Raw genomic sequence first — 12,174 nt, 5'->3', positions numbered from 1 at the left:
GCGTGATACAACATTTTAATAGTAAATGACTTGCATGGTTATTAAGTATATGCTTGGATTGCTGGCAATTTGCTTAGACTGGTTGTCAACAACAAATCAATAACTATCTATAATTACATCGGGCCGCAAGATTGCACTCGAATTGAAATTGCTATTAGCAGATTGTAAATGCTGCAATTATTTAGATAATATTGCAATCCCATGGGGTTCTATCACATCCCTGTAGATGAGACGTCTGCAAACATGTTCTGAAATAAGTGTATTGATGCTTCTGGATAGGTTATAATCAAAACAGTTTTCTGAAAAGTTGCGAGCATCTAATTTTCAGAAAACTGGCAGGCCAGAGGAATTTATGAATATATTATGTTGTCAGTGTATTTATGGGAAACACAGACAGATCATTGCAACCTTAAATCGGTTTGAGCTGACAGGAGGTTCATCCAACAGTTGGATGAAGCAATGGATTTTTTTGTACTACTTTAATACACTCCTTTACTGTAAAGCACTTTGAATTATATTGGTGCTATTAGACAGTGAGTATCCAAGACTTAAAAAAGAAAATCATAGAGCGCGTTTTTATCAGGCCCTAAAAGTTAAAACATACCACTTGTTCTTTTAGCACAAAGTATGCTAAAATAATAAAGATATCAATACCCAATGGCACAAAGAAACTTTACCTGATAAAAAGGTTAAGTATTGTTTAACATGCATTTTCTACCCTCCACTGTCTACATAAAACAGCATGACTGGGCTTCTGCAATATTGAATCATGAGCAAACATTCTCAAACTTTGCTCAACATAATCTAATACAGTGCCCGCCCATAAGTACACAGTGGAGCGGCTGATTCACTCTTTGCCCAACACGCCCCACAGCCCCACTGCTGCGCTGCTTTCAGCTCTCGGTTCTCACCTGCTCGGGTACAGGGCCTTCTTATCCTTGAAGATCTCACTGGCCTCCAGCTTCTCCTCGTACACGGCCTTCTTCTCCTCCGTGAACTGGCCCCTGTACTTCTTGCACTACAAAAAAAAGGTTTGATGTATTGAAAACAGATCAAGTAGAAATTAACGATTATATGTGACTGAAAATGTATATACGCATGTGCTTATATCTGAAACTTTTCAATCCCTATTTTAATTTTTTCAGCTATACTACACTTGATGAAAGGCTTTGTTCTATTACTGGGCAATGCATCTGATTGTATCCGTTGTAATGGCTATGTCCAAACCTTTTTTCAGTCTTGAGTAACCTTTGTGTCTTTCATTTCTACTCCCTACTCACTTAGAAAGATGAAACAGTAGCCTATGTTGTTTTCAAAAAGCCCCAAACTAATACCTTTTACTCCATTCATTAAGTTGCTATAATTAAATGCTAGTTGTTATATTAAACTCAAAGCGCTGTGTTTCGTAACTCACCCTCCAGAGGTGGAAGATGCGGCGCAGCTGTGTGTGGGCCTCGTCCAGGAACAGGTGTGGTCTGCTGGGCCAACTGCGGTCGATCGGGGACATGGAGGGGACGGAGCTCCTCAGGCCCAGCAGATACTTCTGAATCTGCACATATGAAGAGTGTGTTAGGGAGATCCACTTTTGTACCACTTCCAAACAGAACAATAACATTAAAAGAATAAACTAACATGACTTTCTTTACATTATCTAATGTGTGCGTCAATATGTAGAACGTTAATGTAATTAATGTTCATATAGCCGACATGCTGTTACTGGGCCAATCCACATGCATCAAAAACCTGCAAGTTTAGAATTCAGGCTCCTCTACAGATCTAGACTTTGCATTTTTAAGGCAATTAGTTCAGGGTTTATATAGGTATTTTCAATGACACAAAAAAAATAAATCTGTGCATAGTTCTTTTCTTAATATTAGCAAACAAAACAAAAAAGGGAAACAATTGTGTACAGTTTCAGCAAAAACTGCAGCTGAATGTGTTTTGGATCATCATTTCTGTATTTCTGATTGAACTTAAAGGGACTAGATGCAAGTTGGTCATTGTTACACTCATTACTGCCACCTCAGGTCTTACACATAACTGCAGCTTCTATATTAATTTGGGTACGAAGTGCCGTCATGCACGAGTTTAACAACTTTTTGACTGACAGTGCAGGATTTTAGAGGGAGTTGTAGTGAATAGGTCATTATACACATTGCTGGAACATGTAGGGGGAGGAAAATGCTTCATTTTAACATTTTTAAACTCTATCATCCCTTTAAGCAGCAAAATTGATTAATATCATTAATGTCCAAGAATTAATGCCAATTTTCATTCAAGTTGATGCTTTTTAATGACATTTCAGGCGTCCATTTTGGCAAAATTCATTTAATGACATTTCATGTTTTTATTTTATGACCCGCATAAACTGGTAGTTAGAGTTTTTGTCCTCCTTTACGTCAGTCCTGGTTTACACATGATTGGTCTGGTTTCTTATGGTCAGGACTCAAACCCACGATGCTGAAGACAGAACAATGATCCACCATACATACAGCAGCCTTAACCACTTGACTATTGCCGGCAAACAAACATTTTCTTATGTGGTATGAAAAGTTAGAGCCCACAGAGCTGAGCCTTAGCTCATATGAGGCGTTTTTATGTTTTTTATCTTTTCACAAAGGGGTGATACTGTTCAATACTAGAGGTGTTGCCATCAATTCTCTTAGAAAGCGAGTCCTACTTACAATTCGCTGGATGACAAAGTCGTAGATCTTCTTTCCCGCGTTTGCCCTGAAGAATTTCCTGTACTCTCTGCGCACCTATTACAGCAAAACATTAAACAAAACAAAAACAAAAACACATTCAGTCAGCCACTAATGCCAGATACACTGACGCTTATGCGAGGTTAAAAGCCAGAGAGCAACACTGAATGAAAGATGGCTGTTTGGACGCGGCTAAAAACAGACAAATGGTTAGTTACAAACACTGAACACCTGGAAGGGCCAAGGCAAAGTCCATGCTGTGAGAAATGGTATAATTAAAATGATTGTTCATTTAATTCGTGAAGAGTCAGTGGTGGTTATCGTAGTGACCTAAATTGTACAAACTGAGCTGTGAACAGGTGCGGCGGTGTGTACTGTGTGGCAATTATGATGATGAAGATTAACCAGTAAACAAGCTGATGACAGATGATTACGTAAAGCAGGACACACAACTCCTAAAATAGAAAGAAATTCTAAAAGAAATGAAAAGTGTTACAACATGTACAAGTGGAGGTGACGCACAACTGCTGGAAAATGGGTTAGTGTTGGTGGAAGAACGGACGATGCAAGCAGATGAAGTCGTGGAGAAGACGGGATGATTGACAAGAAGGCATAGCCGGTAGGTAGTTTTTTTTTATCTTGCAACTATATTGAAAATTCACAGAGTTTGACAAGTGGACAGGTTTGAAAGGTGTGGTGCTGCTTCTGTCACAGACCAAAAACCGCTTTTGAATAAGTGTGGAATTGTCAAAATGGACCACAGAGAAGGAATGGTTGTCAATGGGGCTTACATAACATCTCCCCAAAATTAAGGTTATCCCAATATGAGACATGACTGAGTGTGCAGACACAGGATAGAAAGAACATGTTAAGGCAGGCTGCAGGCCGGCTGGTAAGTTAGTTGGTTGATGGGCATGTTCTGTGAAGGCGCAATCCGCATGTTTCGAGGTGGTACCTGGAGTCCCTGCCAATAGGCCCAAATGACAGCGACCGCGTGCCTACGCCGGGCCTCCTCCTTCAGCCGCCTCAGCTCCCTGCGTGCCTGTGCCGTGGAGGGCCAGAGAGAAGGGCAGGGACAGGTGAAGCAAGAGAGGAGCAGAGATTATGTACGCTGCATTTTTGTACAAGATCACATAAAATTACAGTACCAGGCGAAAGAGGAGCACAGAAGAAGACTATTAGCTGAATGTAAAAGATGCCGCCGGATAGGATTGTGCTATCAGAAGCTTTTGTGATCATGCATTGTTCATTTATTGATTTTTTTATGCAATATAAAGCTTCCACTACCCTGAGGTTGGTGTCAGGTTGGGATACAACATGTTAGCAATTATATATGACAACAAGGACTAGATAATAAGCACTGCAGCTAAATATTTATGACTATTCTATGGAACTTGCTCATACTACAAAATCCTATACAGCTCTTTCGGGTACTTTAACGACTACTTTGTACGAGTAATTTACCTCTCTAGACATCCTTTTGTGCCTATCCAGTTTTGGGACAGAGATGGGTGTTGTCAAAAGTGTTCATGATGTTCTATAATTTGTTTAAGGTATTCAGCAATAATTCTTTTTTACTTCCTTTTGCCAGTACTGTAATTCATCATTTCACACAAGCTGAGGCACTTCAAGTCGTTTACCTGGACAATCTCTGAAATAAAATGGTTTTGTAGTTAACAGAAGGAACAGAAGTCATGCCGGAGCGCCCATCTACAGACTACAGAAATCCAAAAAGAAAAAGGCATGCACTCATTTGTAGCAAACAGGATCATGCAGAGAAAGCAGGCGGCATTCAAATGTGACATACTATGACGGACCCATGGGGCAGCAAAAATAACTGTGGGACTTATGGCTCAACTTTCCCATGTCAAAACTACATCATTAAGCTCTGCTTTACCTATACATTATACAGGCAATTACCCCATAACCTTAAACCTGTGTGGGCATGCTAAAGTGCTGAAGACCGTCATTAGTAAACTCCTACCTGTCGCCTGTGCTTCAAAACTATACTGAAGTGAACAGTGGGTTCAGAAAGCTGTCAGACCTTTTTTATTCCATTTTAGTATCTGGCAGACCGATACTATAAAAATCAGTATGGTGTCTATGTGGGAAAACTTTAAACACTTTGAAATATAACTCATTTTTCATACATACTGTCCTACATATTTACCGTCCCACAGTTTCTTTTTTAATTACTTTTGGCCACCTTGGCCTGACAACTTAACTGTACTTAACTGTACTAGCTAAAAAAATAAAACGTTTGGGTGACATAAGACATAATAGCAGGGATAAATAAAGGTGCATCAATACTCCCTGGACCCACTGAATGTTAGAAACTGAATGGGTTTGGGTACATCTGCCTAAAATAGACGGATGGGTGTTTTTGGATGAGTACAATGGCATGAAGGGGGGTTTCAATGGAGGCGGAGAAGCACTGCAGTTCACAACCAGCGGCTCCTAAATACCTTGGTGCCCTGCCATCCGGCCCAAATGACCGACACGGCATGTTTATTCCTGGCCTCCTGCTTCAGCTGACGAAGCTCTCGCCGGGCCTGATGGGAGCGGTGGTGGAGGTAGTTATTTTCACATGAACATCGGCAGTAATTGGCAGGTGAGGATACTTAAGAGCGAGTAGGTGTAAAAGAAATTGTGTTTTTTTGATGGATGACTGACATTACTGAGGGTTCAGGTGCAGAGACATAACAGATCATGACAGTTGCATAATGACACCTCTGTACAAGAGAGATAATCACTATTATCTTTATCATAGCCTTTAAAACTGGAGGGCAATGTTATGAATATATAAAAACAGGGAACATATTGCATTTACATTTACACTCCAATGATTCAATGCATTGTAGACGACTATGGCCTTGTAAAGCACGTACTTTGACCTCAATATGGACACAAATACATTGATAGTACAGTAATAGTGACAAACAAACAGGATTTGTGGGACTACGGACAACAAAGGGATCGCTACTCTACTTGGGTGGATTGCTTCAAAGAACGGGACAAATCTGACACAGGACAACATGATGGGACAGACTAAAACTGTAAACTAAAAACTACAAATACCTGGGTTCCCTGCCAGTACGCCCAAATTACTGTCACAGCACGTTTATTCCGCTTTTCTTGTTTAAGGCGTCTCAACTCCATTCGGGCCTGGCGGGAGGCAGTGGGGGCGGAGGATTTGAGAGAGAGAGAGAGAGAGAGAGGATAGAATAAAGAATGATTTTTGAGAGGAAAGTGAAGTTACGTGAACGGCAAATAGAGTCAGGGAAAAAGATCACAGGGAAATGAAAATACAAAGATTAGGCGGAACATTATGAGCACGGTCAAGAGTGGATGATTTCTTTGACATGGTCCTTGTTAATAGTCAGGAAGTAACATAATTATTGTCTCCAAAGTTGATCAGTTAGAAAGCAAGAGTAAAGGTAAGGATTCGGAATGAGCATCTCCAAAGGTGCAGCTTTTGTGGGCAGCTTCCAGTCTGCAGAGGTCAGTGTCGATCAATAGAGGTGGCAGGATTCAGTAAACGAGATGACTTTGACTTAGTTTCATGTAATACTGGTGCTGGTGGCAAGTATTATTTAGAGTTTTACTCCAGAAAAGTGGCATTTTTATGAAGAAATGTTCAGATTTTCAAAGGGACAGTTGTTGAACGCGTATCTCTGCGCACATAAGTTGAATAACATTACAAAACATGTCAAAGCAAGAAACATACTACTGTATTAAAGGTGCTATACCTGATTTTGTTTTCTTGTAGTAGAATAAAATGTGTTTTATTTCTTATTTCATTTTATAAAATAACTTTTGGGTGTCAGGTATAAGGCCTTTAACCTCTTACCCCCCTTACCCAAATCTAAAAGCTTCTCAACTGGAGAGCAACAGTGTAACACCTCATTTGAAAGCTAAGACCAACAAAACCGATCGCAAACTTTTTTGTTGCATTGTCGCCACTTTTTTGTCACATATTACGTGTTTTTGTCGTCACTCTTTTGTCATGTTTTTGTTGAATTTTTGTTATTGTTGCTTTTCGTTTTTCGTTCTTGTTTTATAGTCACTACTTTGACACTTTTTTAAAGAAGCTTTTCGATTTGTGTAAAGCCAAACTGGAGAAAAGGCACTTGCTTAAGGCGGTGGTTAAGTGTTTAATAAATATAATGTTGTTAAGTATGTCCTAGGGAAATGAGCCAATCTGTTATGTCTGATAGGCAGGTCGTCATAATGTTGTGCTGAATCTTTATATCGTAATACTGCTGACAAACAGGTTTTTATACAATGAAACAAAGTGCTTTTGAGACTTCAAGACAAGGCTGTTCTTTAAACACTGCGAATAACAAGGCCTGTATCAAAGCAAGCGTGCTGCTTTTTCCCAGGCTTATACTCCCCCCTTTGATATCCCTCGTCTGTTCAGTACCTGTGTGCCGTGCCAGAACGCTGCAATTGTGGTCACTGCCTCTTTACATCGCTTTTGATACTTCAGTTCTCTCAGGAGTTTGCGAGCCTAGTCACAACACACATAAAAGCCACATGGTTTGCTTTGGTCATGATTTTTTGTTTTAAGGTTGTATCTTAACATGTATAATTTATAGGAATGTGCGCTTACCTGCCATCCCCTGGTGTAGGACTGAACCATTGTGGTAGCACTTTTGATCCTCTTGTACTTCTTTTGTTGCTGTCACACACAAGAAAAGAAGATATAGGTAGTACATAGCAAGGTTCCGCAATGTATCACCAATGCAGCTCTTTTGCAAGATACATCAATGCTTTTATAGTCCAGAGGAGCGTCTATTGAGAAGCTGGAACTATGAAGCTAGACCACTATCGGGGTAGATCTCTACAGTAACAGGCCCTTAGCGCATTTCCATTTAAGACAAAACCACCAATCAGAAAAGTGAATCCAATTCTTCAAAACTCTGTCGGTGTGCAGAGGAGAGCAAGGAGAGGAGATGGAGAAAGGAGGAAGTGCCAAGAGTGGGAATTCCCTTCTTGACATCAATGTGCCAAAGATTTCATTAAGTAGTGACATTGTGTTGCAAGATCCAATTCACAACCCTCTCTGTAGCATCGCTAATCTAGAGACGCTCATGTCCGTTTATCTGTTTGTTTATCTGGGCAAAAGAGACTTATCCAGTTCAACCAGCTTTGTAATGCAGCACCCTGGTCTGGTTAGTAGTTTAGCTCTGATTAGGGCTGCGTACCATTATAATTTTTTTTCAATGCAGGCACTTTAATGATACTTCCGTCAGTCTACCCCAGGGCAGCTGTGGCAACAATAGTAGCTTACCACCACCGAGTATAGAGGGAATGAATAGTGCAATGTAAAGCGTCTTTGAGTGTCCAGAAAAGCGCTATATAAAACCAATGCATTATTATTATTATTATTACTTGGTTCACAATACCTGAACGATGCTTTTTTGATACCTATACTAAAATATTTGTCATTTAGAACCAGAAAACAGAACAATAACGTAAATGTATTCCATAAAATACTATTTTAATCATGCATCCTTTATTTGACTTCTTTTAAAGCAGTGCCTGGACCCAACAGGCATCCAAACTTGGTCTCTAAAGATATATATTTTTTTATTTTTCTGATACCAGAAGTACCTAAACTGTTTTGCCAATACCATACTGGTATCGTTTAACAGTACCCAACCTTAGCTCTGACAGACCTGGCTTAGCTCTTGATGAGTATTATTTTAGCCTGTGCTTGGTTAGCCCCTGGTTTAGTCCAGGTTTCGAGTTCTACTTTTGACCTGCCTGGGTTCAAACCTTGTTCTTTTTCTCGCATGTATTCAGGATAGAACTGGTATAACTCAGCCAGTTCTTGATTTTGCAATAGACTTGTTTTGATCCATTCAGTTCAGGTTTGCAGTTATCAGTCCTGGGTTAACCTGGGTTAACCCTGGTCTAATCCTCTACCCTGGTTTTGCGTTATATTTTTCCAATTGGGTGCCACCGTTGTACGTCTACGCTATTGTGCTAGTCTGCTATTATTGTTATGACTACACTTACCGCATATCTTCGGTACCAGGCTGCCACTGTGATCTGACTCTGTTTGAGCAGCAGGAAGTGTGTGCGGCACTTCCAGCCTCTGTAGATCTTCTGAATGAGCGTGGCCAGGTCCTCCAGGCACTGCTTCCTCCGCTCCTCCAAAAAGAAGAGCTGAAACACACAAGACAATGCAGGACATTGTTCAGTTTTATAGCAGCGAAAGCAGAACCATTTCCTGACAAATTTCTGTAAACAAACTGGTCTTCTTCCTGACAGTACAACTTCAGGAAGATTCAAGTGATATCCAAGATCACCCAGCATTCTTGGTTTCTGTGTTGTTTTGTCCTGAAATACATTTTTTAAAGATGCTAGCCTCAGAACATAGAGTTTCTTTAACCCCATACAATTTTACCTTGGTAATATGTGCAAGTTTGTGCATGGACAGGCCAATATTGGTTTGATTCTTAAACAAGTGCATCATTAAGTTATCATGCAATTTCTTATTACCATGTTATGTTAAAGGGACTATAAGGAGTTTAAAAATGTTAAAATTAAGTATTTTCCTCCCCCTACATGTTCCAGCCATGTCCTAATGTGTAGAATGAGCCCAGACCTGTTCACCACAACTGCCTCTAAAATCCTGAACGGTCACTCAAAAATGTGTCACTTCGGCCCGAATTGCCGTCATGCACGAGCTTAATACAGAAGGTGCAGTTACACATATGGCCTGAGGTGGCAGTAGTGAGTATAAAATGGCGAACTTGCTTCCAGCCCCTTTAAGCAAAGCAAATTGCATCCTGGAAATGTGTTTTTTCCTCTCCTTTTCTCAACAATTTAATTATCATCAATAAATCTGGCATAAAATAATGCATCCAACCTTCTTCAAATATTCTTTCTTCAGTTATTGGCTGTCCAATACTGTCCATATTGTATTCCTCAACTTTAAAGTTATCATTAACAGTTCTGGAAATGTTTAAGAATGATCTTTTTTCACTGACAAATTGTTTGCTTGATACTATAGCTCAAACACTGTGCTATAGCTGCGTAAATTGGCATAAGCAAGGCCTCTGCAGTATGAATAGAGATAAAAATACATGTAGTTAATCAGGAATGTGGCTGCATTCTCGCAGCGTCTGCCAGCGATATTTTCACATTACATACATAAGGAAAGCATTTTTTTCCACCCCACATGTTTTTCTATTTTCCACCCTGCCATATTAGGTACCACTTCAAACTCTAGTGCCGCCAATATTGCATAAGGCTGTCAGTGACCGCTACAGTTCATTTTGTTATATCCATTTATTTTACTTTGGGCTTCTTCGTTCTGGGATTACCACAACAAATCCTTCTGTGTATGTTTCTTTATTGTTTGCATTTTTTACCCCTTTTATCTAGAATACAGACCTGAATTTGGAAGTGTCATCTAGTCCCTTATTTATACACCAAACAATAACAATAAAAAAGATTAAAGGAACAATGTGATATACAAGACTTTTGCATAACTTTTATTACAGTTACTATAGCGGTCTACTAAAAGCATTTCCATAACTCACATCTTGCATCTAATAGTTTTCATCTTGTATTTACAGTAGATCAGCCCATCAGATAGCCAACCTAATAACACTCCTCCTATGAGATCATGCTATTCTAGTCTTTGTTTTTGCTGTTTGGGGTGAAGTGCGTGGAGGAGCTGCAGGCCTCGAGAGTTAGCTTATTTCCCATGTACAAGGAGGGACAGATAAGTGAAACCATGTGCTTTGTGAGTAGCGGTTGCATGCTAATTGCTGAAGTGGGGGCTTGGAGTGTAGCCCACCCGGTTTTACAAACATCGTGAGAAAAGTATCCAGCTGAGCACACTGGACAAGGCTTGAGGAAGAACCTCAACGGATGTCAAGGAGAAGATATATCTTTATTGGATTTTGGGGTAGACAGAGGGTTAGATGAGTCTATTGTTGGTATAGTTCAGTCTCAGTTTTGTCCATGTTTAGCACTGGTTTTATCCTGATTTAATCATAGGGTAACCTGGGTTAAGTTCTGATTCCATGTTGGTCCCTCTATAGTTGATTTTTACTGGAGCCTAGTTCTGCTCAAGTACATCTGGTTTTGCAGTAATTTATCACTAGTTTTGAGTAAGTTTAGTCCTAGATAAGGCCTGCTATAGTCTTCTTCTTTACCTTCTTTCGTCTTATTCTTCATCTTCAGATGCTGACATCAAACCTGTATCTGAACTAGAAACTCATTTGCAAAGGTATCAATACTTTGGTGTCTTTTCTAAATTAGACTTTTCATGACTCCCAGGCATTATATTGAAATTGTAATATGCAACCTAATCCATACACAGTAAAGATCATAGGCTATTAGCATGATAAAAGGACATAGGAGTTCAATGAAGGACTCAATTTTGTAATATTGAAATTAGCATCAATTATTACCACTATCAAAATGGAGTTTCAGAGTTATCCAGGTGGTGTAATTAAATCCAATAGATAAAGCAAAATCGGCTGAACTTTACATATAAAAGGAAAGCCATTATTTCATCTCGTGACTTCATTAGTGTGAGGTATAGTGAGTGTTGCTGGGTGAAAAGCATTTACCGTTCTGGGGTTCCTAATGAAGATTTTGGAGCGTCCATAGGAAAACTCCTCCGGTGGGACTTGGAGATCTGTCATCAACACCTCCACGCCTTCCCTACGCGAAACAGAACAAGGCAGAGAATTTACTGTGAGACAAGTTTTCCTTATGAATAGTTGATATTGATTTAGAGGAAAAAAAAGGATAGAAATATTTGAGGTTACAACAATGAGTCATCCTGTTAAATCCCATGAATACATAAAAAAATGACTGAAACTTAAAGAAGAACAAAGGGGGGGTCTTTCATCTCCCCCTGGTGTCTCTGTCCAGAAAACCACCCTTGCAACTTTCCTGCCTCTGGGTTGGAGGCTCAATACACACTAATAGAATCATGAAGAATAAGCTAACAGGCTAACAGGCAAAGCTAACTGAGGGCTAGCACTGCTTTAGCTGTGTTTACAGCCAAGTTTGAGTGGAAAAAAAATGATGTCCAATTGTGTAATTGGGTTGTGGCACAATGTACAATATCCCTCTCTCCCTATGTCTTTTCGGTCAGTTAAAAAAAGCAACATGCTACACACCTGCAGTGGTGCTTATGGCCTCTAGGGGCATGAGTTACCTAGTTCTGCTTTAAATCCTCCTAAAATGCTCCATTTATAACCAGAGATCTTATTGAAATGTTGCCAATAGAAGCGTAAAAATGCTGACGTTTGTGCATTCTTGTGTGTAGGACACAGTGCGCTGACATTTCTGGATTAGGTTTGATAAAAGACATTGTCACGCATGATCAGAAGAAAAAGTCCCTCGCTGAATGAGGCACCCACATTAGACGATAATGACAGGGCAGGCTAAACAACGGTATAGATGCGAGCATGCAGCGGCTGATATCAATCTCAAA

The 12,174-nt window shown here is 39.9% G+C and overlaps 1 protein-coding gene across 2 annotated transcripts in view; it reads right to left on the bottom strand.

Annotated features, from left to right (window-relative positions):
- Positions 1-12,174, bottom strand: part of myo1b (myosin IB) — an 89,328-nt gene that overhangs the window by 5,348 nt on the left and 71,806 nt on the right. Inside the window, exons 19-28 of one of the 2 annotated variants that reach the window (XM_079563381.1) lie at positions 11,300-11,393; positions 8,727-8,876; positions 7,315-7,383; positions 7,126-7,212; positions 5,781-5,867; positions 5,168-5,254; positions 3,658-3,744; positions 2,685-2,759; positions 1,415-1,549; positions 912-1,018 (exon numbers count right to left, since the gene is read on the bottom strand). In XM_079563381.1, the coding sequence (XP_079419507.1) occupies positions 912-1,018; positions 1,415-1,549; positions 2,685-2,759; positions 3,658-3,744; positions 5,168-5,254; positions 5,781-5,867; positions 7,126-7,212; positions 7,315-7,383; positions 8,727-8,876; positions 11,300-11,393 (978 nt within the window). The remainder of the gene's footprint in view (positions 1-911; positions 1,019-1,414; positions 1,550-2,684; positions 2,760-3,657; positions 3,745-5,167; positions 5,255-5,780; positions 5,868-7,125; positions 7,213-7,314; positions 7,384-8,726; positions 8,877-11,299; positions 11,394-12,174) is intronic. The other variant, XM_079563382.1, reaches the window with a different exon arrangement.

The sequence above is a fragment of the Gobius niger genome, assembly GCF_951799975.1.
Source record: "Gobius niger genome assembly, chromosome: 9".
Lineage (NCBI taxonomy): Eukaryota > Metazoa > Chordata > Actinopteri > Gobiiformes > Gobiidae > Gobius > Gobius niger.
Note: the sequence above shows the minus strand (reverse complement) of the source record. Positions and strands in the feature narration are given on the sequence as shown.